The sequence below is a fragment of the Gossypium hirsutum genome, chromosome A13 (assembly GCF_007990345.1).
Source record: "Gossypium hirsutum isolate 1008001.06 chromosome A13, Gossypium_hirsutum_v2.1, whole genome shotgun sequence".
In the NCBI taxonomy this organism is placed as follows: Eukaryota; Viridiplantae; Streptophyta; class Magnoliopsida; order Malvales; family Malvaceae; genus Gossypium; species Gossypium hirsutum.
Genome location: NC_053436.1, coordinates 2006767 through 2029122, shown reverse-complemented (window position 1 = coordinate 2029122; position 22356 = coordinate 2006767). Strand labels below are relative to the sequence as shown.

The 22356-nt window shown below is 33.0% G+C and overlaps 6 protein-coding genes across 7 annotated transcripts; 3 read left to right on the top strand and 3 right to left on the bottom strand.

Moving 5' to 3' along the window:
• Nucleotides 1–326: 326 nt before the first annotated feature.
• Nucleotides 327–3577, bottom strand: LOC107929526 (O-fucosyltransferase 19). Its single transcript, XM_016860968.2, has 8 exons — nucleotides 3061–3577; nucleotides 2883–2955; nucleotides 2711–2781; nucleotides 2541–2629; nucleotides 2331–2463; nucleotides 2006–2238; nucleotides 958–1434; nucleotides 327–865 (listed from the first exon to the last, which is right to left on the bottom strand). Exons 1-8 carry the CDS (start codon nucleotides 3481–3483, stop codon nucleotides 676–678), a joined length of 1689 nt encoding a protein of 562 aa, XP_016716457.1. The 5' UTR covers nucleotides 3484–3577; the 3' UTR covers nucleotides 327–675.
• Nucleotides 3578–5570: 1993 nt separating this feature from the next.
• On the top strand, nucleotides 5571–6988 carry LOC107929566 (60S ribosomal protein L35a-1). Its single transcript, XM_041084432.1, has 5 exons — nucleotides 5571–5735; nucleotides 5888–5923; nucleotides 6371–6599; nucleotides 6685–6727; nucleotides 6813–6988. The coding sequence occupies exons 1-4, from the start codon at nucleotides 5704–5706 to the stop codon at nucleotides 6724–6726; spliced, it is 339 nt and encodes a 112-aa protein (XP_040940366.1). The 5' UTR covers nucleotides 5571–5703; the 3' UTR covers nucleotide 6727; nucleotides 6813–6988.
• Nucleotides 6989–9441: 2453 nt separating this feature from the next.
• LOC107929564 (probable sugar phosphate/phosphate translocator At3g11320) lies at nucleotides 9442–12136 on the top strand. The gene is made up of 4 exons (XM_016861028.2): nucleotides 9442–10285; nucleotides 10959–11062; nucleotides 11146–11374; nucleotides 11660–12136. Exons 1-4 carry the CDS (start codon nucleotides 9845–9847, stop codon nucleotides 11804–11806), a joined length of 921 nt encoding a protein of 306 aa, XP_016716517.1. The 5' UTR covers nucleotides 9442–9844; the 3' UTR covers nucleotides 11807–12136.
• Nucleotides 12137–12309: 173 nt separating this feature from the next.
• LOC107929565 (LIM domain-containing protein WLIM2b) lies at nucleotides 12310–15128 on the bottom strand. 2 transcript variants are annotated; one of them, XM_041084431.1, is made up of 7 exons: nucleotides 14932–15122; nucleotides 14483–14574; nucleotides 14187–14376; nucleotides 13827–13926; nucleotides 13687–13721; nucleotides 13482–13571; nucleotides 12310–12781 (listed from the first exon to the last, which is right to left on the bottom strand). In XM_041084431.1, the coding sequence occupies exons 3-7, from the start codon at nucleotides 14319–14321 to the stop codon at nucleotides 12572–12574; spliced, it is 570 nt and encodes a 189-aa protein (XP_040940365.1). In that variant the 5' UTR covers nucleotides 14322–14376; nucleotides 14483–14574; nucleotides 14932–15122; the 3' UTR covers nucleotides 12310–12571. The 2 variants fall into 2 exon arrangements, with proteins under 2 accessions (XP_040940365.1, XP_016716518.1); XM_016861029.2 differs by lacking the exon at nucleotides 14483–14574 and having other exon boundaries at nucleotides 14932–15128.
• Nucleotides 15129–17094: 1966 nt separating this feature from the next.
• On the top strand, nucleotides 17095–18792 carry LOC107929527 (glucan endo-1,3-beta-glucosidase 2). The gene has a single exon (XM_016860969.2). The coding sequence runs from the start codon at nucleotides 17381–17383 to the stop codon at nucleotides 18530–18532; it is 1152 nt and encodes a 383-aa protein (XP_016716458.1). The 5' UTR covers nucleotides 17095–17380; the 3' UTR covers nucleotides 18533–18792.
• Nucleotides 18793–19266: 474 nt separating this feature from the next.
• Nucleotides 19267–21962, bottom strand: LOC107929491 (probable signal peptidase complex subunit 2). The gene is made up of 5 exons (XM_016860926.2): nucleotides 21751–21962; nucleotides 21460–21611; nucleotides 20592–20673; nucleotides 19725–19867; nucleotides 19267–19470 (listed from the first exon to the last, which is right to left on the bottom strand). Exons 1-5 carry the CDS (start codon nucleotides 21850–21852, stop codon nucleotides 19374–19376), a joined length of 576 nt encoding a protein of 191 aa, XP_016716415.1. The 5' UTR covers nucleotides 21853–21962; the 3' UTR covers nucleotides 19267–19373.
• Between the last annotated feature and the right edge of the window lie 394 nt (nucleotides 21963–22356).

Sequence of the window (22356 nt, the reverse complement as noted above, 5' to 3'; positions counted from 1 at the left end):
TTCCAACAATAAATTCTAAACCATAAAAGTAATTCATTTAAACTAAAATTTCTACAACCTCGTGATTTTTTAAATAGATTCAAGGTTGAATATGATTGCTAATTCTTCAAGAAATCAAAATTGGACATCCACAAGTCTCGAGCTCATCATGTTGTCTTTTCAATAATCTAAATAATAGTTGATGGGTCGCTAAGAATCTCTTACAATATTAGATATTTGTAGATGACGAGTTCAAATAACTTTTTAAATGCGGTGATTCGTTAAGTTAAAGTTGTTGACTTCTTTAATTTGGACATTTTCGAAAAAATATTGAAATGCAAATTCTATTTTTGGAAGCAAAGTTGGTACAATTTTCATTTGTATAACAATAAGTTCTACAAAACTTGTGTTTAACTTATTTTACAACAAATGGTATTTCCCTTTGTTTTTCGGACTTCTCATGCTTTTTAGTCCGAATAATGATTTTTTCTTTCTGATCTAACCTTTAAATGCTTAGCTCATCTATTCCTTCCATTAATCGAAGCACGAGAGGCTTACAGCTATCGACTGAACTAAAGGGTCGATAGAGGAAAAATAAGAAAAGGGTTCTTATGCAATGGCGGATCAATCCCGATTCCCATTGCTCGAAAACCCTAATCTCTGAATTCTACAAAGAACACTATCCCTTGTTAGGGTTTACTTTTCGCAAATGCAGCCCGGGTATGGATTGGCATAGAAACTTTCCTCTGATTTCACTACTTTTCCAGGCTTTCTTAAAACTGCTCCACCTGTTCTGTTTGCATGTAGGATCTTAACCTTCATTGAAAACTCCTCCCACGATATTAATCCCTTATCCATTCGATCAATCAATTTCACAAAGTTTTTCCTGGGGTAAAGAAAGAAATTAAGAACATGGTCTCAGTAATCATTTGATAAAAGGACCATAATTTATTAATTTGAACTAATGGTTTAACATACTTGTCTGGTATGATAGTTTTTCGGAAACCTTCGTATTTCCGATGACCTTGGACGGCTTTGGCCATGTTTCCGTCGTAAGTGAAAACGAAAACATCGCTTTCAAGTGCTACGGTGTAATCCACAGCTGCGAGCTTATTTTGACGATTATTGAAAGGCGATAATTCATCCTCCGTTGCTAAATTTGAATGAGTGTATATATTTGGGTATTTGTCTTGGAGTGCTTTAACACCATCTTGACCGTAAATATTTCCGGCGACGATGTAGATTTTGGTATCGGAAGGGAACCCGATCGCCTCGAGGAACACAGCCACTTCTCGTGGTGTCATCGGACATACCCCTTGTCGTCGCCTTTCTTCACCGTTGATGTGTTTTTCCTTCCAATGTCGGACACTGCGTCGTAGTTGTCGAAGCTCTTCGTCTTCGGCTTTGCTTAGGTTGTGACTGCAACCCGTAAAAGCAAGCATGTCCTTCTCGTATCTACACACAAAAGCAAATACTTCAAATTCAAGAAACCATTACAAACAATTAATCAACATGTTACCATGTGCGAACCTACAAATTTTGGAGGGTAAGAATTGAATTATATATTTTTTTGGAAGAAATAAAATATAAAATTTTTTTAAAAATTTTTAAGAGTTAAAATGTAATTTTATTATATATTCTATAATTTTCAAAGGGTGAGATAAGCCTCTATAAGCATTACTATCGCTACCATGGTGTTTATGTATTGAAACTCAACAAGTTCAATATTATCTCAATTAAGATTTTATTTTCAGAATTATGAGTTTTAACGGATTTATAGAATAGTAGTGTTTTATAGTGCATGAATAAATTAAATCATGATAAATTGAAGAGTTTATGTCGGGTCTAACTCAACCAGTGACTTATAGCATTTAGGCCATTTTTGAGAGAATGCCATCACTTGAGATAAAGCACCCCGAAGTTAGTCAAGTTAGTAAACTAGCCAAGATTTTGGATAAAGTTAGGAAGCTAAATTCTATTCGAGAAAAATACCGAACTTGTTGAAAATTCGATCCCTTTTAAGTACCTTAAATGAAGAGCAATAAAAGGCTTGTCATCGTCCCTAAGCCTAGTAATCAACTTGTCGGCAAGTTCTAGTATTTCGTCGGTGAATTTAAGTGCTTCATACATTGCACGGCAACGGAGCCTTTGAATAGGGTTAGGAAGGCCATTGTTAGCCAACCGGCTATCGGTGTGGGTGAAGTTAATCACCTTATGTTTCTTCATCAAAGAAGACATTTGATTACTGTAATAACTTGCCTGCATATCAAAAACAAAATTAATAACGTGATAATGCAAAAAAAAAAATTTATGTACTATCAATATATCAAATATTAATCCATCATTAATACCTTGGAATAAGAAACCGGAGCTCGTTGGAGAGGTTTAATTGATGCATAAGCTGGTGGGAGATGATCCACAACACTTATATCGTCTTCCAAATATTCAACGAAGTGTTTCCAATCAAATATGTCTTTAAAATCACTGTGCAAATCACTTGGAATTAGAAATATACCTATGTTATACATAAAAATTGAAAATAAATATATAAAAATTTCAACCTTGGATCAGTCCAAAAGGAATTGTGATCTAAAGATGGGAGAACCAAAGTGGCATTCATCACTTTTGCAATGGCAACCATATCACTTATCTGCGAAGTTAGATTTTATATTATTTGCAACGGTTCAAAATTGTCATTTTAAATAATATTGTTTTCAAAATTCGAACTTACCCCAATTTTCATTTGATTCAATCCTCCATTGGAATGAACAAGAATATAACCATTTGTAGGTTCTCCTGAAACTGAAGTGAAATGATAGCACTAAAAAACAGCCCAATAATATATATGAATGATTAGAACGAAATTTAAAAAAAAAACCAAAACATTGATGAATTTAACTTACTTATATCTTTACTTGATCTTTGAACACATTTATAGTACAAATCTGCATTTGGCTTGGTCCAAATATCAGGTAGCTTATTATGCAACAAATAAATAAATATAGCTTTAAGTAAACTTACTTAAGAGTTATTAATTAACTTTGAAATAAATTTATTAAATTCGAATTAGGTTTTTCTAACCGTGAGTTTGAGAGGTAACGGAGTTTCCTTGAATTCGGAAATAATAATATTGTCACCTTCGGTGATCAATTTATTTGTCCTAATCGAAATCTCGACCGACCTTGCAGTAATGAATTCGCTCCGGTCGAGGTTCAAGTCATGGAGAGTGTTCAACAAAGCAAACTTGGCGAGCAACGTCATAAAAAGAAGCGTCATCAAACCCCAAAACATCAAAACACACATGTACCTCCCCGGCCTCAAAATGTCCAGCCAGAACCGCCCTTTCCGGCGGAACAACATCGCGTTCCTCATCGGCAAGACATTGCCGTCGATCGACTCGATAACTCTTCTCCTCGTCATTAACCTTAGAATCCTTGGAGATACGTCGGCTGTACTTGAGGGATCTTCTGTTGCTGCTATACTTGTCACCGAAATGGTTAACATTTTTATACGATCATAGAGGAAAACAATCGTATAACGAATTAAAAAAAATTGAAACTAATTTATTTTTTGTTTTTGATTTGTGAGAGATGAAAGGTCCAATGCTTTGATTTTTGTGTAAATTTGATTTGGCATTGTTAAGAAATTTTGGTGTTTTTTTTTTTTTAAGAATAGCGAAATAAAAGGCGAAGCCAACTCTTTGGTTCTTATGTTAGCTGTTTTTGGATATTGATTTTATGTTATTATAAAAATTTAACAGAATATTTTTTATTTTTTGTCACGTTATTACCAAAACTATATTTCTATTGAAGCTTTAATTATCGAGTAAAAAACTTTTTTTCCTTTTAAATGAATTATGATTATGGATAATTTCTTTAATTAGTAATGATTTTCTTAATATATTTACACAAAATTAATTATTTGTTATTCGGTTAACTTCTTTATTTTATCCAATTTAGGTTTAGAGATGCTAATAAGTAGGAACGGGTTTGAGCCGGGTACATACAACTGTGCAAGGGTGACTTTTACTAACTGTTCTTTCACCGCTCTCATTATACTATATGTCGATCTTCATGACTCCTAAGAGTGTTATTTATAAGATTAACAAGATCCGGAAGGGCTCTAATGTCAACCTCAAAAATTGGGAGGGTTGGGTATTGCTAATATGTCCAACAAAAACAAAGCCTTATTGGCTCAACGGTGGTGGCGTGCTTTGGAGGAAAGTCATCTTGGCCAAAGTATGGTTATTGGGTACCAAAGACTTCTCATAGGAATAAAGTGTCTGAAATTTGGCGAACCATTATTATTGTCTCTGCTAATGCCGACGTGGGCAAATTCATTGTCACAATCACTCATTTAGATGGATTGTGGGTAATGGTAACCGATATGTTGTTTCGGATACGTGGTGTGCCGATAAACCTTTGAAAGAGTTGATACCCTGAACTTATGCACTTGCTTCGGATATATGGGCCGAAGCATCTGATTATGCTGTAAATAATTGTTTCACTAAGGTGGATTAGCAGTCCCTTGCCTCTAGAAGTGTTCATGCCTAGTTTAGATCGGATCTAACTATGATATTAACATGTTTTACGTCTGTTCAAGCTCGGCCTGATCCAAAATATAAATTTAAAATTTTGTTCAAATCTGTCTATATTTATAAAAGACTAGCTAAAACTTATTTTAGGACTGCCCATATTATTTTAATTTTTTTAAATATTAATATTATATTATTTTAATATTTAATAATTTTATAAATTTATTATTTATTGTAATTTTTATATAGTAATCTTAACATTATTTTAATATTTACATTAGAGAAATATTATATATTTTGCACAGGTTTATTTTTTTAATGTGTTTAAAATTACATAATATAAAGTATTATAAACTAAAAAAGGGGTCGGGCCGAGCTCGGACCTTGAATGTTCAAGCTTTAGCCAGGCCTATATTTTAAACGGGCCTAATTTTTTTGCCAAAACCCATTTTTTAAGCCTAATATTTTCACTTAAACCCTCTCAAATTTCAAACAAACCTTCAAATAGAAACAAATAACTCGACCTATGAACAGTACCTATCTCTAGGCAACTAAGAAACATATGAATATAAGGTAACATTTTTATCAATTTCTCTTAAGTACAAATAATCAAGGCATTGGAAAATAATTCTATACGTTTAAGTGTATAATAGAAAATTTTATGTAATTAATAAGATTATGACATATGTAAAAATAAATTAAAAAAATATATTTTTTAAAATTACCTAAATTAAAATCAAATTCTTTAATAGGTAAAAATAAATATCATGGACTTATTTAACTACAAAATAAGAATAATGACTTGTTTAATATAATATACGACTTTAAGGGCTTTTTTGATATATTAACTAGATAAATATTTTAAGTGGATATGTGTATGGGCTTGGCCGTTTTGACTCAATTTCATTATTCATAATAAATAAATATTTATTATTTTAGTAAAAAAATAATTAATTAATAAATAGTAATTCAAAACGGGCTAAATTGGCCCACAATCTAATAGCCTAGCCCTGATTGTTGGACAATAACAAGGCCCAAAAGCTTATACATGGATTTTACCATCTATAATCTGTAGCCACGATATATAAATTCCCCAAACCCTTAGCCAAATTAGGGTTAAGGTCTGTCTCTCTTGCAGTCGCCTTTATCAGAAGCAAAAACACTAAGCTTTAGCTTCTACATCGGAGAAAATGGTGAAGGGACGCCAAGGAGAGCGAGTGAGGTATCTTTTGATCTCTTAATTTTCATCTTTTAAAACCCTAACTTTTTTTTTTCTGAATCTGTCATTTTAATGTATGGAATATAGTTTTTTTTTTAGATTTTACTCACTCTTGCCCTTTTCAAATTTTCTTTGAATTTTTTTTTCTTATGTAGACTCTATGTAAGAGGAACCATCTTGGGTTACAAGAGGTAAACATCTCTTTGTCCTTTTTATTATTATTATTTGTTGTTTTTAAGCTATTATTGGAAATTGAATGCTTAATCGAATGTATGAGTTAAGCTAGCTGATTTACTGTATTAAGAAAATAAAATAAAATAAAGTTGAAGTTTTCATTTTTATTGATTTAGTTGTTAGGAAAATAAGTAAAGGAAATGAGAATTAAGCTTCATTTATTTGCAGATTTTGGGGGTTTTCATTGGCTATGGGGTTTAGTGGATCCAAATTTTCTTTATTGGATGAGTAATTGCTTTTGTATACAACAATAGAGGTTAATGAACCCAGAGCTTATCTCTTGGCCATGGCTTCCTTTATACCAAACCAAAAATAATAAGGGTTTATGCTTGTCTTGTAAGGTCTTTTAAATTTTGAATTGGGTGTAAGAATTCAAGATTGATTTTGTCGGTGGTCGGTATTAGGTCAAAGTCGAACCAGTATCCAAACACTTCATTGATCCAGATTGAGGGAGTTAACACCAAGGAGGAAGTAGCTTGGTATGCTGGCAAGCGTATGGCTTATATCTACAAGGCCAAAGTGAAGAAGAATGGCTCACACTATCGCTGCATTTGGGGAAAAGTTACTAGACCTCATGGTAACAGTGGGGTTGTTCGTGCTAAGTTCAAGTCTAACCTTCCCCCGAAGTCTATGGTACGTATGTATTAATGATGTTATTTTACAGGTTTTTGGACGTATTTGCTTTTGATTTTACATGTGCATTTTCATTCCTTTGCAGGGAGATAGAGTCAGAGTCTTCATGTACCCCAGCAATATATGAGGTAATCTACACTTCACCGTATGTGATATTTCCTTTCTGTTCTATGTTTATGGCTACTAATGCTTGTGTTAATTCTTTGCTTGCAGTAGTGTAGATCGACGACTCGAATGACGCTCTACCATTTCACTTTTGTTTTTATGAACTTAGTCAAGATTTTGTGTGCTTTGAATCAGTCATTTTGTTTCTTTAGGATGGTGAAATATAAGACTTATTTATCTTTACATATTTCTATCAAGGGTTTTCCACCTATTTTCTCCTTGAATTCGGAGTTTCGAGTAATCAATCATTAATGGAACTGAATAGCAAGGTTGATCTTCTGCATACACTGTTTAGTTCACTACTTTTATGGCATTATAATATATAGAGCATACAAGGATTTAAGTTTTCTAGTCCATGACTTGGATTTGATTTATGTTTTGAGTTGCTAAACGAAAAGAATCAGTGATTCATCGGTCTCTTGGACTTCGAACATTTTTTGCCATTGCTAGATGATGTGGAACAATCTCATTTTGTCACGTATTAAAACTTTGATTCCGGTCGGTTCAATTGTTAGACCAACTCGTTTTTAATTTTTATTAATTTTAAGTAGGTTTAAAGTCATATTATCAAATCTTAATAAAAGTCATTATTAAATTAAATCTTTATATCTATCTTTTGGTTTCAAATTTTAGTAAAATTAATTTTATTTTTAAGTAAAATAAAATTGATGGGTTTTAATTAATATATTATTTCAATGAAATATTTAAATTTTATATAAAATTATATTAATCATGTGAAATTAATCTTTAATAAAAGAAATTACATGTGTAATTTTTGAGATATATTATAGTTTTTAATATAATTTTTTAAAGGAAATAAATAAAATCTAAATCTTAAATTCAATTATAAGTATTAAAAATATCTATAATATTCCATTCCACTAACCGCAATCAGTGGATTTTGGAAAAGGGATCAAATTGATTAATAATGGAAAAGAAATGTAAAATGATGGATGATTCATGAAGCCTTGAAGAGTCAACAAAATATGCACAATCATCCAAAATGAAAAACAAACACATACACATGTCAACTAGGAGACCCAATTCCATTATATATATATATTTGATTTTTTTTGGTTTTACGGTTTGTAATTATCTTTTCTAATAATATTATTTTCAATGTTTAAATCTATATTTCCTCCCTCTTAAAAATAAGATGTGACTTATCAATGCACCCAACACTTATTTAAATAATAGATTATATTTTAAAAAATACATTATTTTATTATAAGGAAAAATCGGAAAAAAATATTATGTGATACTAAGCGTGAAAATAAAATATGACTTATCAATCACTCAACACTTATATTTTAAAAAATATATTATTCTAATTTTTTTTAACTTTAGTCCCAGGAGTTTTTCTAATTTAGCAATGTATCATGTTTTAAATGTTTTAAAAAAAAACTAATTTTTTGGGGTTTTCCTTATTTTTTAAGTTTTATGTATTTTTTAAAAGTATAATTTTTATATTTTGAATTTTTTTTGATTTTTTTAAATGTTAATTTAGATGTCCTACGTGATAGTCTAAATTAAAATTAGTTAATTTAAAATCTATTTTCATTTCAGCAACTAGACATCTAAGTTGGCATTTAAAACTCATTTGGACTGCCATGTAATACTATCATTAGGGAGGTAACAGAGTTCAATAGTAGAGTGACAACTTCGCAACAAAACGATAATGTAAATGATTAAAACATAAAATTTCAAACATAAATGACTAATATATAATCCAAGACAAATAAATTTGACTATTTTTATAGTTTACCCTTTAAATTATGTATGCATATTATATTTTAGGCTTAAGATGTTGCTTCGGATTGGACATACAAAAAGGGGTGTATCTTTGGCACGGCCCAAATTTATAGCAATTTGGAATTTAGACGTTTACATGGGGCAAACTGTCATAATTTTAAAATTTTAGATATTAGTTTGAATTTTATTACATGTGTATGCGTGTAAAAATTATAGATTAAAAATATAGATATATGTGTAAAAATTAGTTTAATATCATTTGTGATATAATATTTTGAAGGTCTTGAACAATAAATCGACCAATTGAATTGGTTTATCATGGAATCTCAAGTGGAGAGCTCAAAAGCAACTCTTTTGACGATAAGGCAAGATTCTATTGAAACAATGTCGCGAGAAAAAGATTGGTGGCTAACAGACGCCAAATCCTTGAACCATAACAGTTTGCCTTGTTTCAAGATAAACCAACAACATCGCCAAGTCTTGTTGTAACATGAGTTTGAGTCTATTTAAGCCCTATAATATCCTTCAATTCAAATCGTTTGATTTTGAGGACTTGATTAACATTTTAAGTAAGTACGTCCAAACTTACATCTTGTAATTGTAACAATGCAAATTGAATTGAAAATTAATCAATTACATCACTTAATACTAGATTATAACACACGCATAATATAAATGAAAAAATTATGTATAAAATCTATTTTAAAATTTTTAAAAATTGAAGTTTTTATTGAAATTACCTGTTAAAAAAATCTTATTATTTATACATTTTTAATTATTTAAAACATAAAAAATCACAAAAAAAATACATTTTTGATAAATTTTAAACTGAATTTAAATAAATATCTAATTTTAAATAAATATATCAAATAATGATTTACAATAATTTAAAGCAACCCTACTCCACTTCATTAAAAACCAAAATAAAAATTCTCCAAAAAAGAAATATGATAAAGGAAAACCAAAATAAAAAATAACATTAAAAAATAGAACACAAAATCCTTTTGTCAATCACCCTTCTTCTTCTCCTGAGAGAAATATGCAGAGAGGCAGCCACGTTGTTTTCATTTGGTCTTCCTCAAAAACCGAACTTTTTTCCTTTTTCAAAGTCAAAATTCTCATTTCTCTTCTCTTTGGGGTTCCTTGATTTCCCTATTGAAAAGCTTTCATTCAGATCCATGGAAGCTAATTCCACCATTTCATCCCTAAACCATCCTCCTTTTTCACCAAAATAACCCAATTCCCTTCCTTCCATTCAAAACCCAATTTTTTCCCCTAAAAATAAACAACACCCAGATCTTGAAATCCCACTCCCAAAGAAACCAGCCATGAAAACCAATTCCAAACTATTCACCTTTGGGCTAGTAACGTCTTGGTACTCCTCCAACATTGGTGTCTTGTTATTGAACAAATATTTACTCAGCAATTATGGTTTCAAATACCCAATCTTCTTAACCATGTGTCACATGACGGCTTGTTCTTTGCTTAGCTACATCGCGATTGCATGGATGAAGATGGTCCCCATGCAAACCATTCGATCTAAGGTTCAGTTCCTTAAGATCTCGGCTTTGAGTTTGGTCTTTTGCGTGTCGGTGGTGTTTGGGAATATTTCTCTTAGGTACCTGCCGGTCAGTTTCAATCAAGCCGTTGGGGCCACGACGCCGTTTTTCACAGCGGTTTTCGCTTACTTGATGACATTGAAGAGGGAGGCTTGGCTTACGTATATTACCCTTATTCCCGTTGTTACTGGGGTTATCATTGCCAGTGGGGTATGCATTTTTGGCTTTAATTTTTTTAATTAGTTAATGAATTTCTTATTTTTTTTTCTTTGTTAATTTGAAATGGGTTTCGCTTTGTTTTCTTGAAATTTGTGTTGCTTTGTCTGCTAAATTTTGTCTGTTGTTATTTTTTTTATTGGTTAATAATGGAGATGGTAATGTGGGAATTCGTTTGAATGAAAATTTTTGAAGGATTTGCTTGATTTTATTGAATTATGTTGGTTTTATATGATTTTTAAGTGATAATTTAGAGGGAATTCTCCTGTGATTATTTTGATGTGATTAGTTGTTGAGAAATGGATTCTTATCATGAGCTTCATGGTAGCCTAAAGAATCCATTATTAGTCGAAGGAAGGATTACGGTGCGTCGTAGTTAGAATTATGAATCGAAGTATTTGCTTTAAGCTCAATTCGGTTGCTGAAAAACATTGAATCGAAGTATTAGTTGAACGATTGCATTCATCGATTATCTTCTCTTTTTTGGTTTCAAATGGATGATTAACACATTGAATTGTTGATGTTTTGGTTGTGGCATTTAGAAGTGTTCTGTCCGGTGTTTTGCCCCTATGTTTGATTCAAAACCTTTGAATTTGTTCTTAGTATCTTTATATATTTAAAACTTTTGCTATGCTTTTTTCACATTACTTGTTTTTTTCGATGACAGGGTGAACCGAGTTTCCATCTATTCGGTTTTATCATGTGCATTTCAGCTACAGCTGCAAGAGCTCTTAAATCGGTTTTACAAGGAATTTTGCTTTCTTCTGAAGGGTGAGAATTCTTTACTTCTTTGCTTTTGTACCATGGTCGGACTTAGAAACGGTTACTAACAAATTCTCCTGATTTTATTTTAGAGAGAAACTGAATTCCATGAACCTCCTCCTTTATATGGCTCCAATAGCCGTTGTATTTCTCCTTCCTGCAACGCTCTTTATGGAAGAAAACGTGGTTGGTATTACCCTCGCCCTTGCTCGAGATGACGTCAAGATCATTTGGTATCTCTTATTCAATTCAGCACTAGCATATTTTGTAAACCTGACCAACTTTTTGGTCACGAAACACACCAGCGCCCTCACTTTGCAGGTATGATATGCGTGATCCATGTTTCCGGATTTTCTCTACGTCTTTTTCCCCCGGTTTTTAGGCTTTTAGGAATATGCTACACATTTATCTTGTTTCCTTTAGTGAGAAAACATGTGAAGAGAGTATGTGGTATATGACATTAAAGTCATGAGTACTTCTACCTGTCTTTTGGTTGTATATGGAAACTTGCACGGTTGCGATAACTGTTGGTTCATTATAAACTTAGCATAGGAACGATCACATTAGTCCAAACCTTTGGAGATACTGAGATATTTGCACTTGCAGGTTCTAGGAAACGCAAAAGGAGCTGTAGCTGTGGTGGTTTCAATTTTAATTTTTAGAAACCCAGTGTCCGTTACCGGAATGCTTGGTTATACACTCACAGTCTTTGGAGTTATACTTTACAGTGAAGCCAAGAAACGAAGCAAATGAGACATCATCTTGCGGACACGATACGTGTGATCATCGTATCATCGGTCGTATATTTTGTTTCCTTTATTGCAAGGACAGTGACAACATCGAAATAGTCAAAGTTCGGGCCATGTTAGATTCAATTTTTTTTTATCCCCCTGAAGCCTGGGAAACTGGTTTTTTTCTTCTGTATCGGAATCGGCTGCAGTATTAGTAAAAAAAAAAAAACTAGAAAGTTCTAATAAGTTCACCATTTTTATCTTTTTTATTCTTTCAGACAAAGTTTGTATGTTTGGTCTTATATTGATTTAATGGGGAAAAAAAGGTCACTAAGTTTACCATTTTGTTTAATGCCTTACCATAGTGTTTTTTTCTATGCTGGTAGTCATGTATGCATGCATGATGTGATCACTAAGTTTACCATTTTGTTTAATGCCTTACCATAGTGTTTGTCTATGCTGGTAGTTATGAATGCATGCATGATGTGATCACTACAACACAGTAATGACTTATTGTTCAGCAAATTTCATGAATCTAGATCCATTCAACATTGTGGAATGGTCGTTTTTACAACTTGGGGAATGCAGAATGATCCCAATCCCATACATCAATCAAACATCATAACATACATATATGCTCATGAACCAGCAAACCCGAAAGATATGTCCGAACCCAGTTCTTTGTTTTGTTTTTGTTTCGGTCCTCACATAAACATAAATCAAACACACCGGCAATCACGAGGAAAGAAGGAAAAACTTGAAATGATATGGATATTAACACACAGATTTAAGCTTCCGGAACGGAGGCAGCTGCTCGCTTAATCGATGCAGACTTGATAAGGTGATTGTAGCTTCCTTTCTCCTTAAAAAGTTGGGAGAAGTGATGTTTGCAATACAAAATGCCTTCAAGTGCTGCATAATTTGATGGAGTTATAGGGCAGCCACCATGAGAGCATTTGAAACATGACTTGTGGTACGACTGTCCTTCCACCGTTACCTGTCAAATTTTCGAACAAAAGAAAACATCGCATTTTACTACAAACTCGAGGGGATTTACACTGTTACAAAGATATATATATGTATACATGTATGTATGCATGCGCCTTGAAGCATTGCAAAATGATGTAGGTGTCTCCACAACTGTGTCTGGAAATGTGCCGGACATGGATATCTCAGGAAAAATAAAGCATCGGAGCAACGAACTTCAACAAGGAATGTACTCCTTTGTCAAGCTCAAAATTCTTTCGAGTTCCAAGAATGTTAGAATATTTAGAGAAGCAAAGGATCACTTCTAACTTGAAGACGATGCTCATTTTATACGAGCAATTGTTATTTCAAATGGAACTTGGACAACTCTAAATCTAACTATAACTCTCCTTCGTGAAGAGTTTCCCTTTACGACCCTAAACCTAGCAGCAATGAGATAAAGCATACGGTAGAAGGAAAACTGAGCCGAGCCAGTCTTGCATCTTTGAACTATTATAGGATTTACACTACACCTTATTCTATCAAAAAGAACGAGCAAACCAAGAAGTAAAGATCGTAAAGGTTCGGATGGATGTGGCAGGCCACACGGACCAATCAGGAGTAAGAGTTGGGTTTAGAAGAGGGCATATAGATAACCAGAAAATTGGAGTCCGGCAATTGCAGAAAAGACAGATTTCTCATCTAATGATTTAATGGATCTCAAAAGCTACCTTCTCGAGTGGATAAGCAGTTTTTCCACAAGTAGCGCATTTTTCTTGTGTCCCGGAAAACATGCTGGCAGCTTTGCTAGGTGATCTTGTCTGAAATTAACACGAGCTATTAGGAGTTAGCAAAAACATTATGACACACTATAACGAATTTTTCCCAATTAATCGAAACATCAAACACATCCGGTGTTTGCTAGGGAGATTTTACCAGCTCGGGAGTTAACTTCTCAGCTGACTTTGCAGCTGCCAAAAACAAAACCGAAGGCAAATTAAAAACCAACAAAACACGAAAACTATCAAGAAACCAAATAAAGGATTCCATCCACTGAGAGGAAAAAACAGACATACGTGACTGGAAATTCTTGTTGAAATTCCCCGACTCCTTGAATAGTTGCTCGAAATGAGGCTTGCAATAAACGACACCTTCCATCGAGGAGTAATTACCCAACTGGAAATTCAGAACAGAAATGCTGCTAAGTAAAATCAACAAAGTTGGTAAACAGAATCTATCACGCGCTACATTTGATTACACATTGCAACCGAGATCAACTAAATTAACCGATGAACAAAGAAAAAAAGGTTAAAACTTTAACAAAAATGCAATAAATGGCAATAGATAATTTCATATCCCACTTTCTTACAACCTAATCAATGTACAAAACAAAACAAATGAGCAGAAAATGATTGGAAGAAATTACAAGACATTACCTTTAGTGTCCCTTTGCAATGACTGCATTTGAAGCAAGACTTATGGTAAGGGATCCCATCAGCCGACAAAAGTTCGACAGGATAAACGGTCTTCTGACAAGCCTTGCATTTCTGCTGAGTACCGGTAAACGACATTGCTAGAATACGGCTTAGATCTGACCGTACGGTCCTTTATCTATGCCAATGTGAACTGCTCAAAGATGATCAATCAAACAACCAAAAACAAACAATTTAGAACTCAAATTATGTTGAATTAAACCAAACTAGATCTGAAATTAGGGACTTCGAAACAATACTGTTCTTTATCTAGTTTAATGGATCGGCTTGAATTCAATTTCCTTTCTTATATTTGGCAAATGTAACTGTCCAAAGAGGTTCAAACAAACAACTAAAAACACACAATTCAGAATCAAATCAAGTCATATTCAAAGAAACTAGCTCTAACAGTTGGAGCTTTGAAACAGTTTATTCAAACATTAGTTATGATCTAAAGAAAAACATAAATGCAACCAACGGTAAGCAAAGCTAACAAAATATAATCTCAGAAACTTTATGAACTTGCATCCTCAAAAAACCCAGAATCCGGGATTTCAATAAGAATCATAAATAAAGCAAAAATCCCAGTTAGATGATCTAATCTGAAAAAGATACAACCAAAAAAAAACCCAAAACACAATAAGATAATAACAACTGAAAACAAAACTGGGTCAAAATTTTGAAGTTAAATGGGAAACTAAAAATGTACCTAAGAAGAAGAGCACCCTGGATCTATGAAATAAGAAGGTAAAAAATAAAAAGAAATTGAGAGCTAGAAGACTGAAGGGGTTTTCTGGGTATTTATCAAACAAAATAGAGAGAGAGAGAGAGGAGATTGGTGTTGAAGAAGGGTACTTTTTGCAGCGAGCAGATGTTGTTGAAGTGGATGATGATGGATTATAAATGAGAAAATATTCGTGTTTTAATTTAAATAAATAAGAAAAAATAAGTATAATGATAAATTAGCTCTTAATATTTACATTTTTGTCAATTTAGTCTTTATTTTTTAATTAAATTTAATTATTAATCTTTTAAAAGAGTCATATTTGACTATTAATGTTTTAAAAAGAGTCGGATTACTTTTTATTAATGAAAAACTTAATAAAATGTAAAAAAAAATTAAATTTTTTTGTTAAGAAAAAATAATTTTAACTCTTTTTTAAAATGTTTAATAATTAAATTTAACTAAAAATAAATAAAAATTGAAATTTATAAAAAATGTAAATATTAAGGACTAAATTTAGAATTATGCTAAAAAAAAATTTTTTTACAAAAAGTAAGGTGGCGGCTTTATCTTGTCTTTATTTCAACCAACTCCAACAGGGCTGGCTTTTGCTGTTTGAAAATTGAAACCAAATTGACAACGTTGACCCTTGTTTCTTTTCAGACACTTTGTCTTTTTGGTAATTTTATTCGATTTTAAATATTATAATTTAATTATATAAAAACAAACAAGTGTATGATTTAAAATTTAAAATTTTTATTTTAAGAGATATTTTCCACCTCATATTTTATTATATCAATAAATTTAGAATTTTTTATAGGTAAATACGTTTCAGATAATTCAAAATATTTTTAAATTAAAAAATTCGTGATGATTTAATGATTAAAGTGTCTATTACCTCCGGTATAAATTGAGTTCAAATTGCACTGGTTACGTTACTATTAATATTTTATTTTTCTCGTGTAATATATCAAAAAAATATATTTTTAAATAAAATAAAATAAAATAAACAAAAGAAAACCCAATTAAATTAAATAAATAAAATAAGGAAATGGTGATCCACAGTGATTGATTGAATGTTGTTGGTGCAAAGTACAAACAAATGAATTAGATGGGAAAAGTGGGGTTTGGGACAATTTCTCATGCCGTTTCCCACGCTGTTGCGTCCTCTATCATTTCCTTTTCTTTCCTCATTTCACGATACCCTTTTTTTTTTTTCCTTTTTTTCACAATAGTCACGGTTCGAATAGTTGGTCTGAGTCGATAAGTTTGATATAATTTAGTTTAGATAAAGGTTTTTGTATTTTAACCTGACTCAGAATTTGATTTAAATAAAAATATTTAAATAATACAATAATCTTTTTAGATGAGATTAATTGATCCAAAAATAAACTTGTATTTAAATTTTTTTTATAATCAAACTTTAACCCGACCCATAAATAATTTTACTTTCGTCATCATTTAATTTAAAAAAGAAAAAAAAACCCTCATCATAGCTGCTTTTTTGTCCCTCCATGTATTTATGTTTTTCTTTAATGAAAATGGTAACAAATGGTTGAAAAAAATCTTTTAGATTTCTTATTATTACACTTAACATTTGTTAGTATTTTTAAATGGTTGATAATATGATTATAATTATAATTATATTTCAATTAAAATTTTATTATCAAAATTATAAAAAAATGAAATTTAATTAATTAAAGATTGGGTCTAGTCTGATATATTATCAGTTCAGTTAATCATATTTACGTCTTTATCTTCTAAAAATCATTTGCTCCGATGTCTAAGATAAAGTATTCTCTTAATTGGAAATAATAGACGGTATATTAGTATTTCAATCGATTTGCTTATTTCCGATTAGACTAAGGATATGTTTAGGTTAGTCTACTAATATAAGTTGCCTTTCCGTATTACGATCCGACCACGTAATACCACTTAGTATTAGTTTAAACATCAGACGACCAGTGAACAACATTTGCTTCTATTTTGCTTTGCATGCAAAAATCACATGAGGACAATTATACAAAGTATATTAATGTAATCAATTAATTTGCTTTATTAATCACTTGATAACAGTGAGATTAGATATTGTAACATGAGACAAAAAGTAAGCTAAACGTACTGTGCCGCAGCCCACCGCCCATCCAAACATCGTTGTTAATGAAATTAATTAGGAACTAGGCCCAAAATCCGATTCATATTAGATTCAACCCAATGGGCCTCATCCAAAATCAAAATACATCAATCAATCATTCCCTTACATCACAGAACGTTGTCCAATGAACGGTTCAGATGAATGTTAAATGTGCACCATTCCGCAGAGAATCACACACAACCATAACTGAACTTTCCCGCCTAAAATAACAGCCTCTAACCGCCGTTACTTAACTAACTGAACTCACGCTCTTCATCATTTTTTCACGAACAGTGAAAAATGGCTTCCTTTCTCTTCCTTTCTCTCCTCTTTTCCTTCCTCCACTTCACCTCTTCCATCCCTTCTATCGGAATCACCTATTCCTCCACCGTCTCTCCTCCACCGCCGCCTTTTCCGGCCAAGGTTTCATCCCTCATCTCCGCCCTCAAGATCACCAGTGTCCGCCTGCCCGACCCCGACCCTTCTCTCATCAAAGCCTTTGCACCCACCAACGCTTCCCTTTTCCTCTCCATCTCAAACTCTCACCTCCCGGCTCTCGCCTCCAACGGCTCCGTCGCACTCAGCTGGCTCCGCCGTCACGTCCTCCCTCTTTACCCTCGTTCCAAAATCTCCCTCATCTCCGTAGGCAACACCGTGCTCGATTCCACCACCATACAAGATTTCTCCCCTTTCCTTCTTCCGGCAACGAGAAACCTCCACCATGCACTTCAAGAGCTAGGCATCAATAAAATCCAAATCTCTGCCACATTCTCTTTCTTCTCCACAATCACCACCGCTTTCCCACCTTCCTCCGCCGTGTTCCAACAACCAGCCGGTGACCTCATCATAAAACCCTTGCTCCAATTCTTGGAACAAACGAATTCCTCTTTCCTCATCAACATTTATCCCTACAACCTTTTTCGCCTCAACAGCGAAATCCCAATCGGGTTTGCTTTATTCCAAGACAACCCTTTCAACTTCCGAGACGATCCCGTCACTGGGATAAGGTACTTCAACCTGTTTGCAATGATGGCAGATGCCGTGTTGACAGCTATGGCAGCGATGGGGTACCAGAATATCCCGGTGGTCGTGGCGGAAACGGGGTGGCCGAGCGGGGGAAGCCAAGCGGAGGAGGTTGAAGCAAATGGGGTTTATGCAGAGATGTATTTGAAGGGTTTGGTCAGGCATTTGAAGTCAGGAGCTGCAACACCATTGAAGAAAGATGGGGTGGCCGAGGTTTATGTATATGAGTTGATGGATCATAGCGGAGGGGATAATGAAAGAGGGAGGAAATGGGGTATTTTAACAGAGAATATGACAATGAAATATAATGTGGAGTTCTCAAGTGGGGCTAAGAATTCTGGAATTTGCTTGGTGGCCATTTGGTTTACAAATTGGCTGCTTATCACTTCAATGAATCTGATTTTAGGGTTCGTTGGGATTCAAGGATGATTTGCATATTGAGAATGGCATCCCCTGGATGATTTTATGATGGTCTCATTTAGCTTATAGGGTTGAAGTCTATGGTTTTCTCTGGGGTGCCTTTGATGCATGGTTTTGAGGCTAATTAAATCTTGTAGCAATTCAGTGGATATGAGTGATATGATCTGTTAGGGATTTAGATCATCAACTTGATGATGATATATACTTGAACCTAAACTAAAGTTCAGATTAATGAGATTTTCCAGTGAGATAGTAGATTTGTATGTTAATATACTTCCCGAGGCTATGTTTTTGGCGTTATAGTCCACTAAGATACGTAATTTGATTCATTAGGCATGTTTATGTGCCTGATTGAAAGTTTCATGCAGGGAATCAACCGTTTATTTAAAATTATGTATTTTAATATAAAATAATCAAATATAAATATTAATAATTGTATTATAAATAAATATATTCAACACAAAAAATAATTTTATGAATATATAATATTAGAACAAAAAAACGAGTTTCTTGTCTATGAACATAAATAATTGAACTTGATTCGTATTCGAGTCAAAATCTTGTTCATGGTAAACTAAACTGCTCTGTTCATTTACATGTACATGCAAATATTTATAATTTGATTGGCCAAATTTTGGGTGGGGATTGACTATTGAGGAATGTCTGATGGTTTTTTTTCTTTTTTTTTTTGGTTAATGAACAAATGATCCATGTTGTAAGCTGGGCGAAATGGATTCAGAATCTAGGTCCCAAAATCATCAATTAACATGTTTTATATCGGAAAGCCACACCAGGGCCTGAATTCACAGTTTTAACAAGTAGCCTATCAAAGTAAACCTTACTTCTTACATCACTTCTTTTTCTTAGGTACTGCTGCATAATCATCAATTAGTGCTCCAACATCTTTCCAGAATAGGCCCTCCACCAATACTCCATCCTTCGTGAACCTGCAATATTTCAACAGCTGTTAAAAGGGTTGCATTTGTTATGCAGACTCGAATGTTGGATACGGGTATGTTCAATTATTTTCGTATTTTTTTTAATGAATTTGGAAGATCCTTGTAGAGTTGTATGACTTGTATACCCATGTCTGTACATGTGTTGGACACTGATACTTCAAAAAGAATGAGAAGCTGGAATAACATAGCTGAAAACTGGATAGTAAAGAGCAAAAGAAAGGAGAAGGAAATGGCAGACATACCACTGGGTAACATTTTTGGTAAACTCTACTGGTTTGCCTGCAGATATTGATTTGGGATCTGCACTCACTATGCTAAGCGTATAAAGATCAGAGAATCTCGGCAACTTTGAAGAGACCACCAATCCAGTACTGGTGACGGAGCCCTGCAAATACAAGATTAGCACTTTGATGTAGAAAATAACGCATGCAGAGCTTTTTACACAAGCACACTCCATGGGCATCCTAGGGACCTCAAGAACTAGATCCATTGGCACATTTACTTTTCAATCTTAGTAAATTGGAAAGTTCCTTTCAGCCCAAGGCACACAGAAAGCATATGCACATACTATGTAAGAATGGATGTTTGTTTACTTTTAGCTAGTACAAGAAATATGACTACCTTGAGCAGTACTCAAGAATCTATATACATATTGGATGCCATGATTCCACACAATTACTCTAAAAGCATTGGCAGTACATTAAAAATATGGCAACAATGTGAAAATACATGGATGAAATATAAAAGCATAGAACTGAGCTAATTATAGACACAAAGCAATCCTTCAATTTCATTTATGATGCAAATAGTTTACAACTTTCTATTAGAAACTTGAACCAGAGTTAGATGACATTGTATTCGCATTAAAAAGTTGTAAACTCAAGAATACAATGTCATGCCATTAAAATATATTAGTATTAGATGGTAATCTCAAGAGTTGGTAACCATGCAAATATCGAGGAAACCCAACATCGCAGCTTAAGCACATCAAGACCAAAGTCCTACCTAATCATATACATGAGATAACATCATCTTAAAGAAAAGAAAATCATTCCATAGCACAATATATAAAATGAAGACATGTTCAGTTAGAAACCCAAGGAACTTACAGGAGGAGGGTAAGTAAACATAATTGCGTTCTTTTCCTTTGTGTAGCTGATCAGCTGGAGTATTACATTGAAAACTATATACTTGCCAGAGTCAAGGATCAAACAAACATGATGACACTCATTGGCTGCCAAGAAAAGCAAGAAAAAAAAATAGGGAAATCAACACAAAATCTTTAACACCATCTTGTCTTAGCCATAAATACTCTCTGGCCAAATAGTTTCACTTGTGAAGCATAACAAAAAGGGAAAAAAGAAGAAGGGGGGGGGGGGGGGGCTCATCATTTTGCATTATGTTCACAAAGAAGCCAAATGTTGAACCTATGTCAGGCTAATGGAAGGTTTTTCTTTTTTAATGCTATTAATAACTAAGTATAATACTAAAAATGGGGAATTTTTTTTTTGGAACAAATTAAAAAATATGATTTTAAATAGAAAATTTAACATAAGATCACACCAAAAAAATGTATTAAGTAACCTAAGACTCAGTCTAGTTCAGTTGCTTTTGCTTCTCTGTTTCAAATCTAGAAATAAGAAATAAAAAGTTCATTCTGTTATATAAGCTAATCTAGATTTCCATAATTAAATTACTTTTTTAATTTTTAATAAGAATATACCTAATTTTACTTTCATATGGATCAATTTATGCAGAGATATGAACTGCATTTTAAATACTACTATTATGCTTCTATTATATAACAACGTAAACAACCAAATGAAACCTATATTAGATTCTCATCACAAATTTTTAATTAAAAATTATTCCAAAAATAAAGAAATTCAATTCAAATTCATCCTAAACATTCTTGAACAACTATTTATCTAGCAATTACAATAAACCAAAACAAACAAATTCTGCAAAAAAGGATATAATACAATGCAACCAATGAGGAAATCACGGTTTCCAGGGAACTTCTTTTTGTAAAACTGAGCAAATAGAGCGATTACAATGATAATCGTTCCAATGAATAATCTGACATTGCTCATCCTCACATCTTCCGCATATCCACGACTCGTAACGATCTATTCAAATACCAAAAAAATTTGAAAGTACGAAAAAAAATAATTATTCGAAAAATTCGAGCAGCAAATCGTGAAGATGAATGGATCTAGGGTTATTTCAATTGATTTTTTTAAAATTTTTAAAAAAAATTTATTATACCTCAGAGACGGATTCGTCGAGGATGTGTTTGAGGGAATTGTGATCTAATAGATTTGCCTTCTTTGAATTTTTGGTTGCAATCTCAGCCTTCATTTCTTGCATTTTGTCTATGGAGATTTTAGGGGAAATGTACGGAAACGGCGCTACTGGTAATTAGATAGTGGGGAGAGAAGTTGGCAGTGTTGCTCGAAGTCAAGATTATAAGTTGTCTTTTACCAAAGCCTAAAACGTCTTCGTTTTATTGGTAATAAAAGATACGTGAACCAGACCGAATCGGTGGATTAAACCGATGATATGATTAGTAATGTAAAAAATATCTTTTTGTTCACTACCATTTCGATTTTTATTTTTTTGGTGAAAAAACATAAAAGCTAAGAAATTACATTAAAAGATTTGAGAAAGAGCCCCTAAGCCGGTCCAAATCTAAGAAACTTCGAACCCTAAGAGAGGGAAAATCAAAAAATTGAAGCTCAATACTAGATAATAATGCTTATTTTGCCATGCAATCAGCCACTACATTCTGTTCTCTAGGAATATACCACAGAACCCAAGAATTTTCCTAAGAAAGAATACTCTGAATTCACCTGATTAAAGCAGAGTTCAATG